This window comes from Gadus chalcogrammus, chromosome 9 (genome assembly GCF_026213295.1).
Source record: "Gadus chalcogrammus isolate NIFS_2021 chromosome 9, NIFS_Gcha_1.0, whole genome shotgun sequence".
NCBI classification, from domain to species: Eukaryota; Metazoa; Chordata; class Actinopteri; order Gadiformes; family Gadidae; genus Gadus; species Gadus chalcogrammus.
In genome coordinates this window covers 24,527,751-24,551,738 of record NC_079420.1, presented here as the reverse complement: position 1 = coordinate 24,551,738, position 23,988 = coordinate 24,527,751, and the positions used below count along the sequence as shown (strand labels likewise).

The window sequence follows — 23,988 nt, the reverse complement described above, 5'->3', positions numbered from 1 at the left end:
GCATTGGCTATGTACGTGAATTGCTCGGCCGCGTTCCGCTCCACAGTTGTTTGTGTGTTGTGTGTTATAGCGACGCTAGCAGGGGCCGCACTCTCTCTAAGCAGCGGTTTTCTCGCTGGGTATGTGAGGGTGTTTGCTTAGCCTACTCTCGGCAGGGCTTGGCGCCACCGTCGGGCATTAAAGCTCACTCCACACGGAGCGTGGCCGCTTCAACGGCTCTACTCAAGGGCGTTTCGGTGGAAGACATCTGCGCGGCTGCGTCTTGATCTTCCCCCGGCCCCTTTGTCAGTTTTTACATGGTAGACATGTCCAGGGGCTCACTCGGCAACTCTGTGCTGGAGTCCGGGACCCCTTTTACGGCTTAACCCATTGGCGCCGGATCCTGCGTTGCGCAACATTGCCCCTCCTGCCGGGATCTGCGTAGCGCAACATTAGCTCTTCTGCCGGCTGCTGCGTGGCGCAGCATTTTGTACACGTGATTGTTTTCATGACGAATGCAGCAAATAACTCACTCTGGTTGGTTAAAATAAACATGAGGTGGGTCTTAAGGCTTTGGTAAAGATCTGGTGACCACCAAAATGCACTTTGGTTGGCTGAAAATCACGTCAATCAATCAGATATACACGTGATTTTCTATCTTTGTTTTTAGCGATACGGTTAGCTGGCGACCGAGAAGTAGCAATGAACATGGAGGATTTTGAGGACGAGAATGATTTTGTGCCGATTGATCCACTGGATCGGGCACAGGAGTGGGAGGATGACTTTCGGGGATTCCAGGTGGACTGGAGAACCGGTAATTACCAGCCTCGGAAAACAAAGACATTCTCTCGCACACCGGGGGTGAAACAACTGATCCCCTTGGATGCTAGCCCACTCGATGTGTTTTCCAGGATCTTTACCGATCAGCTGTGGGACACGTTATTGACCGAAATGAATCGGTACGCGGAACAGGTACGAGCTCAGACCCCCACGACCTCAAAGTGGACCGCGGTCTCGAAAACAGAAATGAAAACATTCCTCGGGCTGTGTCTTTGCTTTGGAATTTTAAAGCTACCAGCACGCCGCGATTACTGGAGGCAGACTAACGTCTTCAGGGAAATGTCAAGGGACCGTTTCGACATGATCTGGAGGTAATTATTTATGTTTTCTTTTCTTGTGCTCTCTTCCGAGTTCCATTCTCTTCTCTTAGAAAACGGAATGGCCAGTGTTGATAATGAATAAATACAATAATGTTAGTTATAAATACAATAATGGAATAATGAATAAATAGCGTAATAAATAGTAATACAATTATGAATAAATATAAATACTATAAATAACATAATACAAATAAACACAATGATGGAAATAAATGTCAGGCTCAAATTCTTTGTCATATATGCATTTTCAGATATCTCCATCTAGAAGATAACTTGGACCCTGCCTTGGATAAATCCGATAAGCTGTGGAAGATCCGGCGGTTCATGGACCTCCTCTTGCATCAGTTCCAGGCCCTCTATGAGGTCAATGGGTTTGTGAGCGTGGATGAGTCCATGGTAAAATACAAGGGACGCCTTGCCTTCCGGCAGTACCTCCCCATGAAGCCGGTGAAGTGGGTGATAAAGGTGTGGGTCATGGCAGAGAGCAATACAGGCTACGTAAATTTTTTTCAAGTTTACACAGGGGCCATTGCAGGCAAGACCGAGACAGGCCTGGCTTACCGGATTGTGTCAGACCTGGCTAAACCGTATTTTGGGTCAAACTTGTGTGTTTACATGGACAACTTTTACACCAGCGTGAAGTTGTTGCTGGATCTGCAGGTCAGGGGTGTGCAAGCGTGTGGCACGGTGCGTGCCGGGAGGAAGGACCTCCCTAAAAACAAGGAGCTGACTAAAAAGGCTGGTCTAAACAAACACCAATTCAATGTGGCACAGCAGGATGACCTCACCTTCTGCGTCTGGCAGGACACCAAAACGGTCATGGTCCTGTCCAACTTCCATGACCCGACAGCTAATGGGTCAGTGAAGAGGAGAACCGGTGGGCAATGCCAGATTGATGTTCGGGTGCAAGCATGTCTTGCTGATTATCAGCAACACATGAATGGGGTCGATTTTTACAGTCGTGCAAAATCGCATGTTAACTCGCATGACAGAGCTGAGTGTTAACCACACTCCCTCAGAAATTAACGCTGTACCTAGTACAGGCGTGCAAAATCGCATGGCAAATCGCATGATATAAACCGTATGTCAAATCAAATACTAACAACTAACCGGACTCCCCCTGAAATTAACACTGTACCTATATGTACGGTGGCGCGGCCCCGCTCTGTCTCGAGGTGTAAAACCCGCAGACGAGGGCCGCAACCAGTATGTCGAAACCGCGGTATCCCCTTGACCGCTTCAGAGCCGAGTGTTAACCAGACTCCCTCTGAAAATAATAAAAGGGAAGTACTCAGAATAGGGTTCATGAACATAAGGTCGCTTTCATCGAAGGCGCTCTTGGTCCATGATTTAATTATTGATAAAAAAGATCGACATACTGGGGCTTTCTGAAACCTGGTTAAAACCAGATGAGTTTCTAGCCTTAAACGAAGTTACTCCACCCCATTACGTTAGCACCCAAGTATCTAGAGAAGTTAAGAAAGGTGGTGGAGTAGCCCTGATATCTAATTCTAAGCTTAATTTAAAGCCGAAGAATAGATATATTTTCAGATCCTTTGAGGTGCTAGCGCTCTGCACCTCAGCTCCTCGAGAAGCAAAACGAGTTCCAGACTCTTTTGTTTTAGCTGTAGTATACCGTCCTCCAAGACCGTATTCAGTTTTTCTGGATGAGTTTTCTGACTTTGCAGCTGATTTGGCTACATATTCAGACAATATTTTGCTTATTGGGGATTTCAACATTCACGTGAATAACCCGTCTGATGCCCTCACAAGGGCTTTTCTGTCCATGACAGATACGCTTGGCTTCAAACAGCTCGTCCAGCAACCAACCCACATCGGTGGAAACACGTTGGATCTCGTTCTGACCCGCGGTGTTGACATTTCGCAGCTAGTGGTCTCTTCCTACACCTCAGCTTTATCAGACCACTTTTTGCTCACTTTCCAGGTGGTGGTATCCTGCCCCTGCGACGATCAGCAAGCTACTTTCAGCTGTCGCCGCATCACACCTGCAACCATTACAGCTATGGAAGATAAGTTATCTGGTTCACTTGCACCTCTCTGTAACTATAGTGGTTCTGTGGAGTGCCTTACTGATGACCTCAACATTGCCTTGTCTGTTGCCATTGATTCAGTTGCTCCGTACGTAACTAAAAAACGAATATTGAAAAAACCAGCTCCTTGGTTTAATGCAGAAACTCGCATTTTGAAGCGAAATTGCAGGATCCTTGAACGCAAATGGCGCTCGACTAAACTTGAGGTCTTTCATCTTGCATGGCATAATAGTCTGATCACCTATAAGGGTGCGCTGACTATCGCCAGGAACGCCTACTTTTCTAGTATCATTAATTTGAATAGAAATAATCCTAAGTTTCTTTTTGACACGGTGAGGAGTCTCACTCAGAAACAGAATCAGACCGTAGGCTCCTCGATCTCGGCAGGTGAATTCATGGATTTCTTTGAGAATAAGATTCAATCAATTAGAGAGGAAATTGATGCTTACCGGGCGGCTAATCCTACACATCCTGTGGGGCAGGATGGGGTTCTGCCAAGTAGGATGGTGAACTCTGACGCAACTCTTTTGGAGTTTAAGGCGATTTCCTTGGTGGAACTTGAAAGGGTGATAAAGGCCTCAAAGCCAACAACTTGTATGTTGGATCCGCTCCCTTCTAGGGTTCTTAAGGAACTTTTTCCAACGGTGGGGCCTGTTATCCTCTTGCTTATGAATCTTTCGTTTTCAACAGGAATTGTTCCTTCCAATTTCCAGGCTGCGGTGTTAAAACCGCTACTCAAAAAGCCTGGCCTAGATCCTGAATTAGTCAGGAACTATCGGCCTATATCGAATCTGCCCTTCTTGTCTAAGGTACAGGAAAGGATTGTAGCAAAGCAAATTGTTGACTATTTGACGAGGAATAATCTCTTCGAACCTTTCCAGTCGGGGTTCAGGAATTTCCACTCAACTGAAACTGCTATTACAAGAGTTGTAAATGACATCCTTCTTGCTTTGGATAAAAACACAAGCACAATGCTTGTGATGTTGGATCTGAGCGCTGCGTTTGATACGATTGACCATAGCACTCTTCTTCACCGTCTTGAACACTATGTTGGTTTCGGGGGTACGGCTCTTGGTTGGCTTGAATCGTACCTCACAGATAGAACCCAATTTGTGCTTCATGAGGGTGCAGAATCGAAGCATTGTAAATTGCGCTTTGGCGTACCACAAGGGTCGGTTCTTGGTCCATTGCTTTTTGCAATTTATATGCTTCCCCTCTGTGACGTTATCCGCGGCTTCGGAATTAGTTTCCATTGCTATGCGGATGACACCCAGCTCTACATTCCTGTAGATTCCGGGGATTCTGCCCAGATTCAAAAGGTTGAGTCCTGTTTGGCTGCTGTGAAGGGCTGGATGTCACAAAACTTCCTACAGCTTAATACTGGGAAGACAGAGCTGATGATTATCGGCTCGAAGCGGGACCGGGAAAAGTTTGAGGATGTCTCTCTGTGGTTGGATGGCTTCGCCATCCCACAGAGTGCATCCGTCAGAAATCTTGGTGTCTTGTTTGACCCTCAACTATGCTTTGATCAGCATATAAGAAGTATAACTAGAATTGCCTTTTTCCATTTGAGAAACATTGCAAGAATCAGATCAATGTTATCTGTAGTGGATGCAGAGACACTGATTCATGCGTTTGTCTCGTCAAGACTGGACTATTGCAATGCACTGTTCTCGGGATTACCGAACTCTACTACAAAGAGTCTACAGCTGGTACACAATGCGGCAGCTAGATTGCTGACCAGAACGAGAAAGTTTGATCATATTACACCTATTCTCGCCTCTTTACATTGGCTACCAATAACTTTCAGATCAGACTTTAAGGTGCTATTGCTAACCTATAAAGCCTTGCATGGACTATCTCCATTGTACCTGAAGGACCTGATTATTCCTTATAGTCCTTCTCGGTCTCTCCGGTCTTCGGGAGCCGGCCTTCTTTCATTGCCGAAGGTTAAAAAGAAATCGGCTGGACAGAGAGCATTTGCCTATCGAGCCCCCTTTTTATGGAATAGGCTGCCATCAGCGATCAGGGAAGCTGACTCAGTGGAGCTATTCAAAGGGAAGCTCAAAACGCACCTCTACAATCTTGCATTTGGAGTGTGAAAACAACAGATGCGTAGTGAAGACTACTCTGTTTGCTTGTGCTTTTCTTATTACATTATACATTCCCACTATGTACTTTTCCGTTCTAATTCACTATTCTGTCAGTTGTAGCGTGCTGCGGGTGCTGGACTGGATGCCTGGACTCTCCTCATGGATAACCGGCCAGAACCCCATCACCATTTTAATATGATGTACATGTATTTACCTGTATGCCATTTGTGGCACCCATTGCACTCCTGACCATCCCTGGAAGAAGGGATCCCCTACACTGCGTTACTTCTCAAGATTTCTTCCTTGCTGATTCAAGGGAGTTTTTTCTTGCCCGTGTGGGGGCATGGGTAAAGGGGGGTGTCACAAATATTTGGCCTGTTAAGCCCTTTGAGACTGTAATGGTGATTAAGGGCTATACAAATAAAATTGAATTGAATTGAATTGATTTACTGGACCAGATGGTGGCCTACTACCAGATACGCCACCGGTCTACGAAGTGGTGGAGGAGGCTGTTCTTTTACCTCTTTAGTGTGGCGGGCTTCAATGCCTTTGTTGCTGCCAGGTCTGTGGGAGGACCTGGGTGGAAATACAGGAGAAGCGGCTACAAGGACTGGCTGGAGGATCTGTCCCAGGAGCTGATCGTCCCTGTCACAGCAAGAAGTGCTCCCTGTGTGCTCCCCACCGCCCCAACAGGAGCTTCTGCTGACCATGATCAGGCTCAGATCAATACCAAGAGGAAGACCTGCAGAGATTGCTCTCTAAAGCACAGCGGCACCGACATGCGTCCAGGATTTACATTGATGAGGTGCAAGCAGTGAAATGTCCCTCTGCACCGCGAGTGCTTCATGTTGGTCGCGAGACCAGTTCCACCTCAGGACTTTCCCATGGGTTGGAACTGTAGTTCTGACCTTTACAATGCTTTGGTAAAAATGTTATTGGTTGTATTTTATATCATTGATTTATACAGTTTTTTCTTCTTAATCTTGTTTTGAGAATGTTTTTAAAATGTTGCTGTTATGGTTGTGCTCAGGGTGCATGTTTTAATAAAACCTGTAGTTCTTACCTTTACAATGCTTTTTATTTCATGTTTCTAGGTGCTCCAGATGCTTAGATATTAAGGTTTATGTAGACGTTGACAATTCTTACTATTTCCTCAGAAAACCCTCAGGAAATGAGGTTCTTTTTCCTAGAATAGCATAGGATTTTAGCAGGCGTTTTCAGCAGGCGTTCTAGGCGTAAATGGGTTAAGAATATAGACATGTTCTTTAAAGCGGCGTGGTTGGATTTCCTCTCGCCGGCTGGCGAGTTGGACTTGGTTACCAGTCTTACTCTCCCACCTTTTTTCAAACGAAAAACAGGCTAGGGGGGTTTTCTATTGGCTCGCCAATTGTCAGGTGGTTTTGTTTGCCAGTGTGGCACTCCCGCCGTTTCTTTCAAATAAGAAACGATAGTTTCGTGTGTAACTATGATTCTATGAATTCCGGATGACCGCCAGAGGCGGTGCTTTAGCACTGGATGTTCCATCTCACGCATGCGCAGGTCGAGTAATCATACCAAAAAAGTCACCTGTGACACCTGGGTGACCCGAGAAAGTCTATATATTCCGGAGTCACCCGAGGATCTGTTCCAACTGGATCTTCTCGCGGAATCTGAGAAGTCTGAGTGACAGAGAACTCTGGCGGTCATCCGGAATTCATAGAACCGTAGTTACATACGTAACTATCGTTCTATTTCATTCCTACTGACTGCCAGAGGCGGTGCTTTAGCACTGGATGACTAATACCAAAAAGGTCACGAAGAGTGCTCACTTCAATCAAGGGCTCGAAGCCGCCGACAAGACAGCCGTCGCCACAGGATGTGGAGCAGCGACATTAACCCTGTAGTATCGGGTAAACGTACATGATGAGAACCATGTAGCCGCGGAGCAAATGTCCTGAAGTGGAAACCCCTTCAAGGCAGCCCATGATGTAGCCATACTCCTGGTAGAGTGGCACTTAACGGCCAAGGGCATAGGGAGCCCCTGTGCCCTATAGACATTCAAGACCACATCCACAACCCAGTGGGAGAGTCTCTGTTTCGACAGGGCAGCCCCCTTCCTGCAGCCCCCGTAACAGACAAAGAGGTTATCTGTCTTACGCAAGCTGGTTGTCGCTTCAACATATACCCTGACCCAACAGGTCTGACACTCTTTCTGCACCCCCTGGAGAGCCTGGGGGATTGAAAGCAGCCAACTCGATTGATTGGTTTACATGATGGGGAGACAATCGTTTGGGTAGGAAGGATGGGTTCGGCCAGAGCACCACTCCTGACCCATCTGTGTGCCAGTGCAAACACGCATGGCTCACTGACAAGGCATGGAGTTCACCGACCCGTTTTGCAGTCGCAATGGCAAGGAGAAATGCCGTCTTCATGGACAGCCGCGTAAGGTCTGCCTGACTTAGTGGCTCAAATGGGGGTAGACATAAGGACCTCAGAGCTACTTGCAGGTCCCATGATGGTGCCCTCAGGGATCGCGCCGGTTGAAGCCTCTGGGCCCCCTTCAGAAACTGCCTGATTAGGTAGTGGGACCCTACCGTCTGGTTATCCACCCTTGCGTGTGTGGCCGAGATCGCTTGCAGGTCCCATGATGGTGCCCTCAGGGACCGCGCCGGTTGAAGCCTCTGGGCCCCCTTCAGAAACTGCCTGATTAGGTAGTGGGACCCTACCGTCTGGTTATCCACCCTTGCGTGTGTGGCCGAGATCGCGGCCATATAAACATGCAGGGTAGACGCAGCTCTTCTGTTGTCCAACACAGACTGCAGAAAGTGTAGTATCACTACCACTGAGCAAGTCTCCGGGACTTCTCCCCGCGCCATGCACCACTGTGTAAAACAACTTCCACCTGTTTGCATAGAGCAACCTAGTGGAGGGTGCCCTTGAACTAAAAATGGTTCGGACAACTGACTGGTCGCAAGACGTCAGCAGTGGGTCCTGGCTCTCAGGGGCCACACGCACAGCCGCAGGCGCCCTGGATTCGTGTGCCATATGCGTCGCCTACCTGAGACAGAAGGTCCTGTCTTTCTGGGAGGCACCAAGGCTCTCCGTTGAGGAGTTTCAGTAATGGTGGGAACCATGGCCTTCCTGGCCAATGTGGAGCCACCAGAAGTAGGCTGTGACTGCCACGCTGGACCCTGTCCAGCGTTGCCAGTAAAAGGGGAATTGGAAGAAATGCATAATGCAGGCTGTCTGGCCAAGCATGAGCCAGAGCGTCCTGCCCTAGGGGACTGGTCCTCTCCGTCAAGGAGAACCAAAGGTACAGTGGGTGGTCTCTTCGGAAGCAAAGAGATCCGCCACTGCCCTGCCATACCTGTCCCAAATCATCCCCACCACCTCCGGATGGAGTCTCCACTCTCCGGGGGGTGGCCCTTGGCGAGAGAGAAGGTCTGCCGCTGTGTTCCGGACACCTGGAACATGGACAGCCCTCAGGCTTAGAAAATGGGGGAACGCCCACGGAAGGAGCCTTTGCGTGACCCGCAGGCTCTGCCTCGATCTGGTGCCCCCCTAATGGTTGACGTGGTAGACTGTGGAGGTGTTGTCTGTCCGGACAAGAACATGTCGGTCCCTCAGAACTGGAAGGAAGTGCCTGAGAGCTAAGAACACCGCAAGGAGTTCCAGCACATTTATATGCTCCAGTCTCTGCTGGGCATCCCACTGGCCACTGACAGTCCTGCACTGCCATACTGCACCCCAGCCGGAAAGGGAGGCGTCCGTCTCCACAACCTCCCGCCGGGAAGCTATCCTCCCTAAGGGCGACCCCGCAATCAGGTATGCCCTCTCTCTCCAGAGAGGTTGAGTAGAACCCATCGAGCTGTTCCTGTGGTTCTACTACTTCGATAGCACCCTTCCCAAGGAGGGTTGCTACTTCCTGTCTCCTGTCTCTGAAAGTTGGGGGCCAGCGTCGGAATTGGAGTGTGTACCCGTTGGATAGCGTGGACACTATCCAAGGGTCTGTGGTCTGCTCTTGCCAGTAGCTCAGGTGCTGCTGAGAAAAGCGTCCGACGACCAGCCCTTGGACTTCAGTACCTACCCCCCCTGCCCCTAGGGGCCCTGGGGGGGCGGCGGCTGGGCGCCGAACCTCTTAGCGCCTGAAATGCCACCCGTGGCGCAGAGCTACGCCGCTGGTCAGCCCATGCTGAGTAGTGCTGGCCCCTCGATTGTCCACCTGAACGTGGTTGAGAGCTATTGGCACGGGGTACCGCAGAGGCCCCCGGCCTAGAATAAAGCAGAGGTGCACGTCGTAAGCTAGCAAACTGCTGGCCAACCTGGCCAACCTGTACACTTCGCTCCAGGGCCTGAAGAGCAGCTGGCCCAAACGTCTGGCCTGGGACCACTGGAAGAGAACGGAGGGTCCGTCGACAAACCTCCGACAGCGGTGACTGCGCCAGCCAAACCTGGCGGCGCGCCAACGTAACATTTGACATTAACCTGCCTAGCTCCCTAGTCATGTACGCAAAAGTTTGCAGTGAAGCATCACTGAGGGTCTGTGCTGAAGGATCTGCACCTGACCCCCGTATAGTCTAAGACAGCGCCAGAACGATGTGAGAAAGCGAATTCCCAAGACGTCCCGCACGGGCAGCAATGTTGTAAATCCTGGTAAGGAGGTCATCTGTAATCCGGCACTGGGGCCGAGGGCAGCGCGCATCGGTTCTCAGAGCCTCGTCCGGGGAGACAACCAGGGACGCTATAGCAGGCTCAATCGGAGCTAACCGGCTCCCGGTTAGCTAGGCTCTCGCCTAGCTTTAGGCGAGAGCACCCGAGCAACGATGCGACACCCCGACAATAACAGTGACGGCAAGCTACAGGCGAGAGCACCCAAGCGACGCGACAATAACAGTGAAGGCGAGCCTTGGAAACCCAAGCAGCCCACTGGAGAGCAAATTAACACAGGCTAGGCAATCGAGCTTTAGGCGAGAGCACCCGAGCAACGACGCGACAGCCCGACAATAACAGTGACGGCAAGCTACAGGCGAGAGCACCCAAGCGACGTGACACCCCGACATTAACAGTGACGGCGAGCCTTGGAAACCCAAGCAACCCACTGGAGAGCAAATTAACACAGGCTAGGCAATCGAGCTTTAGGCGAGAGCACCCGAGCAACGACGCGACACCCCGACAATAACAGTGAAGGCGAGCCTTGGAAACCCAAGCAGCCCACTGGAGAGCAAATTAACACAGGCTAGGCAATCAAGCTACAGGCGAGAGCACCCGAGCAACGACGCGACACCCCGGCAACAACACAGTGACGGCGAGCCTTGGTAATCCAAGCAGCCCACCGGAGAGCAATCAGCGCAGGCTAGGCAATCAAGCTACAGGCGAGAGCACCCGAGCAACAATGCGCCAGACAATACAGTGACGGCACCAGGAAAATACAGTGACGGCTTTTGGAAACCCAAGCCACTCACTGGCGATCAGATCAAAGAACGCAACTGGCTAAATAAATACAGTGACGGCGGCGAGAAACGGTGCGAGACCGAAAGAATAGTTGCAAGTCGCAGCCCTTGGTGGACGAAGTCAAATCGAGGCACCAACCCTTGGGTTACAAGGCTACTTGCGACAAGCTAATATGGTATCTCTTACAACAAACAATGTTTGTGTGTCCTGCTAGTACGCTACCGCGAGAAAATAGAAGGAACAGATCCTCGGGTGACTCCGGAATATATAGATTTTCTCGGGTCACCCAGGTGTCACAGGTGACTTTTTTGGTATAATTACTCGACCTTTGGTATAATTACTCATCCAGTGCTAAAGCACCGCCTCTGGCGGTCAGTAGGAATGAAATAGAACGGCCGAGAGAGACACCTTATTGGAGAGCCGGATTCCGTAGCTTCGCCCCCGGTGGTAGCGGCGGACCTAATGGAAACCGTGTTGCTCTGGTTTTTCTTTTCCTTTTCATGGGTTCCATGAAGCACGGATTAGAGCCGGAGTCTTTACAGACTCACTTTTTTCTCCCTTGATCATTGCCTTGCTTGATCTAGGAGAAATTTGTTTTTTATTAAGCTGTTGTGTTTTACACTTCCTTGGCTTTTTTGAGTCTTAATGTGCTCTGGTGACTTAGGTCGTTTTGACCGGGGTCCAGCAGGAGTACATTGATCGGGCTCCGCTCGCAGCTTCACCTTAGCCCATAAGGCGAAGCCTAGACGGCGTAACCTACATGAAATAGAATGATAGTTATGTTATTATAACTCTAGTTCTATGATTGTAGGCGTAGCCGTCTAGTTTCCCACCTGCTGTACCCTCCAAATGCTGAAAGAAAAGCGTGGAGGATGAGCGACGGTATACACCGCGTTATATAGACACGATACCGTGGGGAAATGTGGGCGGCGCCCACGCTGATCGGTGCATAGTTTGAATTTTCAGGGACAAGCCCATAAGGCGAAGCCTAGACGGCTACGCCTACGCCTACAATTATAGAACTAGAGTTATAATAACATAACTATCGTTTCTTTGATCTTTCGCGAGACTCGCTGATTTTGGTGAGTTGATCAAGCTTGTGAAATGTCAGTCTCGGTTTTCGTGACGCAGCCCTCAGCCAAATTAACATCCACATTGAAGACAACAGCCTCCATGGATATTATCAATCTGGATATCGGAAGAACCACTCATGCAAAACTGCGGTCCTTAAAGTAGTTAACGACCTGATGGGAATGGTTCAGGCGAAGGGTGCAGCGGTCCTCATACTCCTCGACCTGTCAGCCGCATTCGACACCATCGATCACAACATCCTGATTGACAAGCTAAAGTCTGAGTTCGGCATCAAAGGTGATGTTATCAAGTGGATTGTATCCTACCTGACAAAGCGAACCTATAGAGTCAAGATAAAGAATGCATCAAGTATTATCTTTAACCTGATCTTTGGAGTCCCCCAAGGGTCACTGCTAGGTCCCCTACTATTCATACTCTATGTCAAGGAACTTGAAAGGTTGGCAAAAAAGCATGGCATCTCCATACAAATATACGTAGACGATACCCAACTGTATGTCAGTGTTGATATGCAGAGCAGCCAGCAAACAAAAGAAGATATTGAAGCATGCCTCCTTGAGATACGACAGCGGATGGTACAAAATTACCTCAAGATCAACACCGATAAGACAAAAATTATCCTTGTTAAGTCCAAGCGGAACTCAGAAGACCTAAGCTTCACTGTACTCTATGATAACTCCGATGTCGACAGTTGCGACGTCGCTAAGACCCTTGGCGCCTCAATGGACTCAAAACTCAGCATGATCAAGTTCATCCAAGAGAAGTGCAGAGCTAGTTACTTCCCTCTCCGTAATCTAGGAAGGATTAAGCGCTCACTGAGTATTGACATGAGAATCAAGCTTGTAAACAACAAGATACTGTCGAAACTTGATTACTGCAACAGTCTCCTTGCACTGACTCCTAAATGTCATCTAAAGAAACTGCAAAAGGTTGAAAATGCAGCTGTTCGCCTCATCTATGACGTTCCTAAGAAGTGCTCCACCTCCAAGTTCCTCAAGAAAGCCCACTTTCTCCCCATCGAAGATCGGATAGATTTTAAACTCAGTTTGCTAATGTTCAATGTTCAAGCTTTTCTATGCATAGCCCTACTAAAGAACTAAGAGTAGGAAGGGATGATCTTAATATTGTTTACGAAAAAGAGAAATGTAAAGATATCTTTAACGCAATGACTTCTAAATGGAACGATCTACCTATACAGTAAATGTAAGAAACTCTGTAAATTCTGAAATTTTTAAAAGTAGACTAAAAGGACATCTTTTCGAGAGAGCTTTTTCTAATATTTAACTCGAACTATTTAACTTCTTTATATTTATTTCTTATATATTTTTTACCCAGACGAAAATAATAAATAAAAATAAATAAATAAAAAAGATTAAAAAAATATATATAAATAAAAAAAAACAGATCTCGGCCTGGTATATGTTTTTGACCCCAGCAACCGATGACACGCGACAGATAAGAAAAGAAAAAAAAATAGAAAAAAGCAGATCTCGACCTGGTTATATTTTTTGACCCCAGCAACCGATGACACGCGACACAAAAAAAATAAAAAATAATAATAATAAAAAATATATATATAATAACACTTTCAGGTACAGACCGCTTTGAGCTCGGTTTTTATCCCTTCGGGATGGAAGCCATATGAGAAAAAAAGCGGTATATAAATACAGAGGATTGATTGATTGATCGATTGATTGATTGACGCTATTACAGATTCAACCCCGGAAAATTGACGAATGTCGAATATAAATCCTATTTCACCCCGGTGATTTACAATCGTGTCCATAAACTAAATTTAGGGAATATCACTGTGTACATAAATGTTGTAAAATGTAGATATTTCTGTTAATTGTAAAACAAATACTGGGGTCACAGTTGAACAAAAACACTCGATGTGTAAATCCGTGTGCATGGTTTTGTTAATCCGTTCCCTCGTATTCCCAATAGTTTCTCATGGATATGGTTCATTCTACGGATTAGGCATTCACCATGAGGCATTTGAACGGCTTACTGGTCCTACCCACGCCTCAAGCAATGGGGAGAAGATATATTCAAGATAATGCAAACATAGTGTTCATCATCATTAAAAGAACTTCCAATTAACAGAGATATCTACATATTCCAACATTCATGATATTCAGCGATATTCTCTCGGTTTAGTTTATGGACTTTTGTAAATCAGCAGTTAGGCTCCAACATGATTGTAATGCCAACCTTACAGTACAGTCAAATGGGAAAAGATAAACCCTATTCAGTCATTCATACTGTATAAATGATAACCTCTACATTTTAAGAACGTTGCAACAAAGGATAATTGTATGAATTCAATAACTTTTAACTTTCAGAAAAATTCACACAAATTCCTCACATGACAATACAGTATAGGTAGTACTGATAATAGTAATAATGGCTGTAAATGTCAATAAGATTAATAGTAATTAAACTGATAAATTGTAAGGATAACTTTCATGTATAACATTTCAGATTGCCTGCCCTGATTTGACGTGTGTCGAAGCCTCTGCAATAGAAAGCAGGCACCTCTGCGCTGCTTGTGAATATTGTTAATAATAGTGTATTATTGTTTTTTCTAAAAGATAGTTTGTTTTGGGTTACAGTTTTTTGGGGGAATGCCTGTCATATCTTTCAAGATTCAAAGGGCTTGAATGGCATGGGAAAAAGAGAATTCACCCACATGCACACATGAATACAAAAGATATTGACCAGGTGATAGTTGTTTACATTCACTTTTATTGTGTTAAAACTTGTTTTGGTATATCCGCTGCTCGTATTTTTGACACAAAGTTTGAAACCAACTTACAGCTCCATCTGTGACATCATGCAGCAGGTTTTATAACCAGGTCTACAGAACGCAGGCTGTTAAGCTACACCACATTTTCTAGGTCTGCATCAACAAAACCTCTGCTCTGTTAAAAAGGAATCATAAAACATTTTGTCCTTAGTCATTTCGGCAAACATCAAACATTAACTTAGTGCTCATCCTTAACTGGACAGTAAATAAATCCGGACTAAATGACTTGCAGGGTGGGAGAATCAAAAGCCAAACATTGATAATAAATAAATAAACATGAACAGGAAATAGGTTTGCATTGCCACCCGTACCCAAAGTACATCTTGACTGTCGTTCCTCTGTATTTACATCTTCACCGCAGCACAACAACGATGCTAGACGGCAACATGGTAACCCAGGCGACTACTACAACACCACAACGCTGTCCCAGAAGTGTTTTCAGACACCGCAGGTCCAACACGGGTCGCGTGCTGGGCTGAGACGGGTCGAAGCGTGACGCCAGCTGAACGCCGAATCTGGGGGAGGAGGGTGGGGGCAAGGTGTGACAGTGGGGGTTCACTCTGAGATCATGGGCCGCTGCTAGTGAGGGGCCTAACCCAGGGCACATGAACCCTCTGCTGAACTCACCACCCACCGTGTGCAAATGAGAACAAAAAGCCACCAGCCCGTGTTTGACCCAACGTGGGAAAACATCACTCTACCCTATAAATGCCTGCCCCCCCACCCTTCTGCCCCCGGACAGAGAAGAGCAACGTGAGCCGGAACACTAGGTCTGCTTAATGTACATGCGGACGTGGGTAATAGTCGTGCACTGCTACAACCAGGGCTTGGTGAGAATACTAGGCCAAGTGAATAAAAACCTGAGCATGAAAATTATGAATCAAAAACAGAACAGATGTGATCCGATGACGCCACACAATGCTAGCAGCTACCAAAGAAGAAACAAAAGTGTTACATACAATTGTCAGAAAGGCAATGGAGGAGAAATTGTTCCTCAACTGAATTTGCTGTTGAGATTGAACTATGGAGGCCTTTTATCCCGATCCCTAAACAACAGGAGTGATCCTACGCGAGGAGAGGACAGCCAAAACAATGAGACAAAACCTTCAACACCAGCGCTGGACGGGCATCCAGCTACAGGGGGCCACCGGAACTATTGCACCAACTTAACCTCCTATAAACGTACAGACGACTCCTGGTGATGCAGACTGGGTCTTTACGCTGCAGAACCCTCCTCTTCCTACTGATCATGTTCTTGAGTGGCTCTGTAAGGCACCGTGCAGACAGGCCAGCAGGGACACAGACGCTCCCTGCACAAGCAGTCCACTAGAACCGTGTTGACGTTCACGAGCGCACACTCGCGCATATACACACACACAAAACCAATCACAAAATAATCAATAATCTATCAAAATAGAACCCAAAACATGTGAAAGAAAAATTTTCCCACAATTCTTTCAACATCGATTAGAAATAAAATCCTACTGCAATTTCTTATTTTTCCTCTCTCTGTACAAGTGTCATGGATAATCTGCATTTACAAAACTTTCTGATTTGATTCACTTGGTGGGAAATCACTTGTTGGACTTCTTATCCAGTTGGAAGAGAGCCAGAATGTCCAACATGGCCTGTCTGATGTTGCCTCCAAAACGGTGGGAGTCCTAGACGAGAGAGTAGATGGACACACACACACACACACACACACACACACACACACACACACACACACACACACACACACACACACACACACACACACACACACACACACACACACACACACACACACACACACACACACACACTTATATATTAGGAATTTTCCAGTACAATGAACACAACAAGTGGATAAAATAAATAAAATAATTGGCTAAAAAAGGCAAAAAACAAGATTCCAACTAGGGATGCACCGAATATTCTGCCACCGAACACGTTCGGCCGAAAATGGCCCAAAACATAAAGTTCGTTTTCGGCCGAAGGAGCAAAAAGGCACATGGTTCTTAAATTTTTCCTATAAGGTCTGCTGGAATGTTAGAAAACGTTCAGTATTAAATAAATATTTTGTATCAAATTTGTAATTGTTTTTTTTTATTGAAAAGCAAGACAAAAAAGTTTATAAAGGACATTTAATTGTTTGATTTATGCAATGGTGAAAAATTAAAGCAAAATGAATGAAAAATCAGTAAAAGACACATTCGGTATTCGGTTTCGGCTTTCGGCCAACTGTTTCAGTATATTCGGTTTCGGGCAAGAATTTTCATTTCGGTGCATCCCTAATTCAAACCCAACAAAAGCCGGCCCACTTACAGTTTCTGGGCTGGAGTGCTTGCTGGAGATGTGGAAGTTGATGAGGTTCTCACCAACAATGATGTAAGACACACCATAGCCATCGTCAGCCACCTAACACGTGCAGACAGACAGGTGGGAAAGAAGCGTCAGACAGTTTTGTCAACTTTAACATAATGGACAACGAGGTCAACCAACCTTCCTACTATAGGGTTCAGGGAAAGCCAATCACTTTTAAAACAAGTAAAACGCATTCAGAGAGTAGATGGTAATGAAATACACAGATAACAATCTATTGAGTGGTATAACAGACATGTATACATTGACACTGTATTGACCTTTAGATCCTACTTGAAAGACACAACCATATTGGAGAGGCAGAGACTGGCCTGTAAATATTTACATTGAGTAGTACTATGTAGCAGGGCTGCACAATATATTGAATTTTTATCGCGATGACGATATTGGCGTCCCACGATGACACTTAGTGTTCTCGCGATATCTTCGCGATATTTTTTTTTAAATAATGCATCCGCCAAAAAAAGAAAAACAAAAAAGAAACGAGCCCCGCCCATGCAGTATACGCTCTACCTCTGCTGCAAAGCAAACCAAGCGCTCCCTGTACACCTGTCTGCGACTGCGTGAGTCCATCCTACACACAGCGGCGCAAAGCCTGAAAAAGGGGGGGGGGGGGGGGGGGGGACGAGGCAATTTGCCGCTGAGCACAGTGTGTGGCTCCTACCACTAGGGGGTGGGAGAAATTCGAAAGATTTTTTTTCCAATGAATACTCGTGGTAAATAATCGTAATATCAATATTGATCAAAATAATCGTGATAATCATTTTGGCAATAATCGTGCAGCCCTACTATGTAGCACTACGTGTCCACTACGTGTACACTAAGTGTACAGAGCTACTTACTGGGCCGAATCCTCCCCCAGAAGACACGTACTCCGGGTGTCTGACGAGGTCGAACAGTTCCACCTGCTGCAGGGGGGTCTGGCTGGTGGACAGCCTCCATGGCTCGGACAGCACCTGGAGGTGAGAAACACACACACACACACACACACACACACACACACACACACACACACACACACACACACACACACACACACACACACACACACACACACACACACACACACACACACACACACACACACACACACACACACACAGGAGATGTATTGTAACCTGACATCTCCAGACCAATTCGCTAATGAATATTAGCCTGGATCCTCATTTTATCCTCGCTTAATTTTAGGTTTCCAAAGGGCCAGAATGCCTCTGGTTGCATTTGGATAGACCAACAACCAATCGGAGCAATGCAACGTGTGACACATTACAAGATGGCGTCATTGGATGTTTTGTTGGTGATACTCACATCGAGACGACTCAAGAGCTGTATTGTTATCAAATACTTAAAGGTTGGGTACGCGATTTGCGAAACGCCAGCAGATTTTGAAAATACACAACTCAAATGGTCCTACCCCCTCTCCTTCAACGCTGACTCTGACTCCACCCATTCCAAGTACCTGGACGCGCAATCATGCACGAGCGCGAACAGAGATGCGCGAGAGCGAGCCAGGCTAGCGTAGGTTTTCGTTTAACAACATGGCACTACATTCAGCTGTAAATTACACCCAGTACCGCGGGAAGTAGGGGTTTTGGGGGTGCTGCAACACCCCCTGTCCGAGGCCCTGTCTTATCACAGAAAAAGATCATTTCTAAAAACTCCAGCCAAAGTGGAGATTTCTGAAAACGCCGGTTATGTGTTGTCGTATCAACGGGGAGAAACGGGATTTTAGGTTCTGAAGCGTCACATTATGCACCAGGAAATGCTTAACGTCATGTGAGCGTCCGCTGTACCGTATTGGTCCGAATATAAACACAAACCCCATTGTAATACGACCTATATTTGGAAAAAAGATTTGAAGACCAGATCTTGATTTCATGAATAAATAAATTGTATTAATTGAAATAATATACGAAAATAAAAAGGCATAGAATAAAACACTGCATTGCCACTCAACAGTAGTGCAAAAAGGCCGTACTGATGTGTACACCAAAGACTTCCTGACACTCCTCTGCCCCGCTGTGTTCGCTCTGGCTGTGGTCGCTCCGAACTGTTTCGGCCCGTGGCAAAGCGAGTCATCCTCGCTGCTGTCCAAGGCATGTTGAGACGCAGCATTTATTTAATGCTCATATGTCCTAGTGCTGAAAAAAGGCTATATGAAAAAGTGTGAGGGTAGCGGTGGTGCGCTAAACTTGTTCTGTGAGCAGCTGGATGTGAACCATGGTGTGAAGGAAGTGAACACAACGATCGATTTTCAACTTTGCGAGCATGCACTGGTGTAATTGAGCTGCGCTGCTATATATCTTTTTTTATCAATGTGACGAGTTGCGAGTCTAGTGCAGGCCGGGGTTTTTTTTCCAGCACCCCCTGCTGAGAATACGTTCTCGCGGCTATGGTTGCACCAGATGTTATAAACATTAAACGGTCACATAAATCATTACTATTTTTTATGGAAGCATATATGTAGCAAAATTCAAATGGCAATGCAATTTGGAATTACATTATGCATTTGACAATTCATTATGCAATTTTATAATGTAATTTGTAAATACGTTATTCAAAGTGTATTTGCAAAAATTTGCAAAGTGACAATGCAATCCTCAATTCAATTTGCAAAAGTTATAACAATACAAATAGAATAACATTTTGTCAAATTCTTTGAGTTCCTTTATACAAATTGAAAAGCTATAGCGCCCACTTGATTGCAATCCACTTCGCCACGCTCTGTGTGTTGCGATATTCAAATGACATTTCAATCCGCAAAACGGAATCCAAAACGGAATCCAAAGAGGAATCCAAAAAGTCAATATGCAAAGTGGCAAACGTATCAGCCAATCGGCGTCTGGGCGGGAACTACGTCACTTGCTCGTAATTTCCTTGTTCACTTCTAGTTCGTATGTATGGAAGCCCGTTTCCGCCACGTAAAAGAAAAAAAATGCAGGTCACAACTCATTATTTTGAGATAGTATCTCATTATTTTGAGATAGTATCTCGTTATTTTGAGATAGTATCTCGTTATTTTGACATAGTATCTCGTTATTTTGACATAGTATCTCGTTATTTTGAGATACTATCTCATTATAATGAGATACTATCTCATTATAATGAGATAACTTCTCAACAGGACCAGACCAGTCATTGTAGCCTAATTGTAGCTTATCCATAGGTGCTACATATAGCCTATTATTACAGTAGATTAGCTGGAGATGATGAACTCGATTATTAAAGATTATTTCAGACGGAGGTATACAAATGCTGAAATTTTGGCTCGATTATCTATGGAGCACAACATAAACATTAGTAAAATAACTCTAGAAAGAGTGCTTCATAGAAATCAGCCGTACACCACCAGCGTTCAATACGTTGGTTCCCCGTGCTTGGACCAAGAGTGACACAGTCTGGGGAAATGCCGTTTTCACTGCTGTGAATAAAACTTTGCATTGCGGCAATGTGTGTGTTCTCCGTCCCGCGATCCAATCTCACTTTCAATGGGCGACCATGCTGCATCACTGAATCAATGAAATACCCCGCTATAAGACGTAGGTCGCTGTTAGTTGAGTGGGTGTTTAGCCAGATCATCTTTGGCGAGAACCCATCAATGCAACCACTGATGCATATCCCATACGGCTTCAATTTGTCATATCCATCTATGTGCCACACATAATTCGGGCCACGACTGACATAGACTCTACGTCTCAGACGGTGCCGTGCACGGAGATCCACGCCACCACCATCCATTTGACGCAGCAAGAGACGAACGGTCTCTCTGTCCGTGATGATCCCTGCCATCCAACACTTCTGTTGCATCCACCTGTAGCCATGTTGTTGGCCAGAGGACTGTAATTGGCGATGTATGAAATCGGCTACTTCTCCGATGTCCGCCTTATTGCGTCTTCGCCACAGCTGATTCCTATGAAGCACTCTTTCTAGAGTTCTTTTACTAATGTTTATGTTGTGCTCCATAGATAATCGAAATTCCCATCACTACTCCCACCCCCCACACATAAAACAGTCAGACACAATAGAAAGTGAAGTAGTTCCCGCCCAGACGCTGATTGGCTGATACGTTTGCCACTTTGCATATTGACTTTTTGGATTCCTCTTTGGATTCCTCTTTGGATTCCGTTTTGCGGATTGAAATGTCATTTGAATATCGCAACACACGGAGCGTGGCGAAGTGGATTGCAATCACGGGGACGCTATAGCTTTTCAATTTGAATAAAGGAACTCAAAAGAATTTGACAAAATGTTATTGTATTTTTATTGTTATAACTTTTGCAAATTTAATTGAGGATTGCATTGTCACTTTGCATATTAAAATACAGTTTGAATAACGTATTTACAAATTACATTATGAAATTGCATAATGCATTGTCAATTGCATAACGTAATTACTTATTGAATTGCAAATTGCAAATTGCATTGCCATTTGAATTTTGCTACATATATGCTTCCATAATTTTTAGAAAATGTTTGTTTCATATAATTGTATTGGAAGTCCTGGTTTTCACTAGGGTTGCCGCGGTGTGGACATTTTCACACCGAGTAATACACTCGTCTCAACACCGGTATTACCGAGTATAAACGGTATAAACTTTGAAACTAGGTCAACCGCCACACAAGCATCGGTTTTTAGACCCTTCTCGTCCTTCAGTTGCCGCCAACGTTCAAAAGCAGCGCCTAGGATTATTCTTGATTTCAGTTTTTCTCTTTCAGCGTTTTTATTATCAATTACTCTCTGAAAAAGAGTTTTCCTTCTCTTTGCTGGTGGTGGTGGTGGGGATGGTGGCGTCTTGTCTGCCATGGAAATTGTCTTCTACTGCTAGGTCCAAATGTGGATTAACTAGTTCCAGACAGATACCGCAGGATAACAACAAACAGGAGCTTGCTCTGGGTCACGAGCTCTGGGTCACGAGTACTGCACGAAGGGGTCGCGCGCGGGGCGCGGGGGAGGGGGAGTGCAGTACGACCGTTTGATTGACGTACTTACTGTCCAATGCAACGAGGTGGCAATCCAAATGATTGGCTGGAGTTTTTCGAGCCCTGCCCGTTCCACAGATGATTGACAAGTTTAATTTTCATGTCAGTACTTCTGACTCAGTGGCTGTAAGCGGGTTATGATAAGGATTTCAAGTAATTTTGCAAAAATGGCCAAAAAAGCGAATTCCGTACCCAACCTTTAATCAGCGTAAATATACCATAACCTAATTGCTAATGAAAACTTTGTTTTGCCACTCGCATGAGAAATCGCTAGTCATAGTTTCGAACACAACACTGTATCCCCATACTGACACATCACTTCACAAACTAAACAATGACTGAAGGACCATTGCTACCGACATAATAACACACATCCAACACTCCTATGCTTTCAAAATGGAGGAGGTTATGGCTGTGTCACGTTGTGACGTACACGTCATATTCAAAAAGGAGAACCCCTCACCCCACCTCACAAAAACACATTCAGGGCTATTGACTGTAATCGCCCATTCAATTCAGTTTCGGGTTGGTCTCCACTTTAAATAAATCTGTACCCATCATGTGTCTAAGTAGGACATCTGACCACCTGGGGGTGCCACTAATACTGGTCATGACGACGTAGCCCTGACAAATCACAGACTTTATACTGTGATAGTTCTATATAATTATTACTATAATTATCCTTCATACCCATAACTGCTATATGTCCGATTTAATCAATAATCAAAATTAAATAATGAAATGTGCCACACATTGTGTCGTTGTACGATGCGTTGGGATAACCTCAAACCTCTCTCTGACATTATCAATCGCTGCCTAGACGAAGCTCCACGCGGAACTGGCAAGAACACTTGTAACGTCATATGGTTATCCCAATGATTTTGGGTTCCGTGGCAGTTTTCAGCCCCCCAGCTCTCACCTCCTTCAGGAAGGCGGACTCCTCCCCGAGGTACTTGGACACCACGTAGAGGCAGAAGAGGTGGCGGTCGATGCCCATCCCGGTCATGGCCAGGCGGTACAAGCTCTGGTGCTTCTCTGCTGCGTCCTTCAGTAGCTTCAGACACTCCTCTCTCTGAGGAACATGAGGTTCACATGGAACGCGTTAGATAGCACAGGGGTTTGACAGGAAGTATTTAATTAGTCAAAGTATTTGATCGATTTTTTATTTGATAGAAGGATAAGGTAGATATTGGATATGCTTGAGGAAGTATTTGTTGAAGAAAGGATTAGGCAGCAGTAGTATTATATGAGTTACATGAGCTTTTAGACCTTAGATAGAGTTAGTATCAGCTGTATTATCTACAGTGTCGCATAATGTTGCCTACGGATAAAAATAACTAAATAGAGTACTATAGCATTACCAAAAATTAAACCCCCTTGTGCATGTAACTTGATACAAGTGTTCACCACCACTCACCTACCTGTATATAATTAATATTCCAGGAGGATTAACAAATTCAAAATCTGTCTTTTAAGAACCGTTTGACTGACATTGATATATTCAATGTCCCACTCTGCCCTGAGTATACAATTCTCTCCATCTTTTCAAGCTTCTTCAACATTCCTTGAATACAAAGGGGAGTGAATACTGCGGCATATGGAGAACGTTTCTTTAAATCTATTCCACTGGATGTTTGTCAAACGGTGACAGGAGGCAAAGTGCAATTCAGACACAGTCTTACTATATAGTCATCATGTCAGGTAACACTAGTGTTAAGCATCTGTCTAGCTGAGCAACACACGCACAGTACGCAACAGGAAGTAGGAGGAGAAAAAGTGTGAATGCCTCAGTGAATTAAAAATGAAAGGATAGCATATTCGATTTTTTTATAATAACTGATTACTTCAATTTCAAAACTAACACGTAACGTTACTCATTACAACAAGACAGTAATCAATATACTCTAATCCATTTGTCACAACACACAAGATGAATATGTTATTCATCTACTATGTGAATATGTAATCCACGTATTTATTAGCTACAAGACACGTTAGGTAGAATAAGTATTTGCTAGTTATAGCTGGAATTT

The 23,988-nt window shown here is 45.4% G+C and overlaps 1 protein-coding gene across 4 annotated transcripts in view; it reads right to left on the bottom strand.

Annotated features, from left to right (window-relative positions):
• Positions 1 to 14,231: 14,231 nt before the first annotated feature.
• Positions 14,232 to 23,988, bottom strand: part of cpt1ab (carnitine palmitoyltransferase 1Ab (liver)) — a 35,321-nt gene continuing 25,564 nt past the window's right edge. For 2 of the 4 annotated variants that reach the window (XM_056598845.1, XM_056598846.1), the window contains exons 16-19: positions 22,875 to 23,027; positions 17,818 to 17,931; positions 16,919 to 17,011; positions 14,232 to 16,272 (exon numbers count right to left, since the gene is read on the bottom strand). In XM_056598845.1, the coding sequence (XP_056454820.1) occupies positions 16,186 to 16,272; positions 16,919 to 17,011; positions 17,818 to 17,931; positions 22,875 to 23,027 (447 nt within the window). In that variant the 3' untranslated portion in view covers positions 14,232 to 16,185. The remainder of the gene's footprint in view (positions 16,273 to 16,918; positions 17,012 to 17,817; positions 17,932 to 22,874; positions 23,028 to 23,988) is intronic. The other 2 variants (XM_056598844.1, XM_056598847.1) reach the window with 2 other exon arrangements.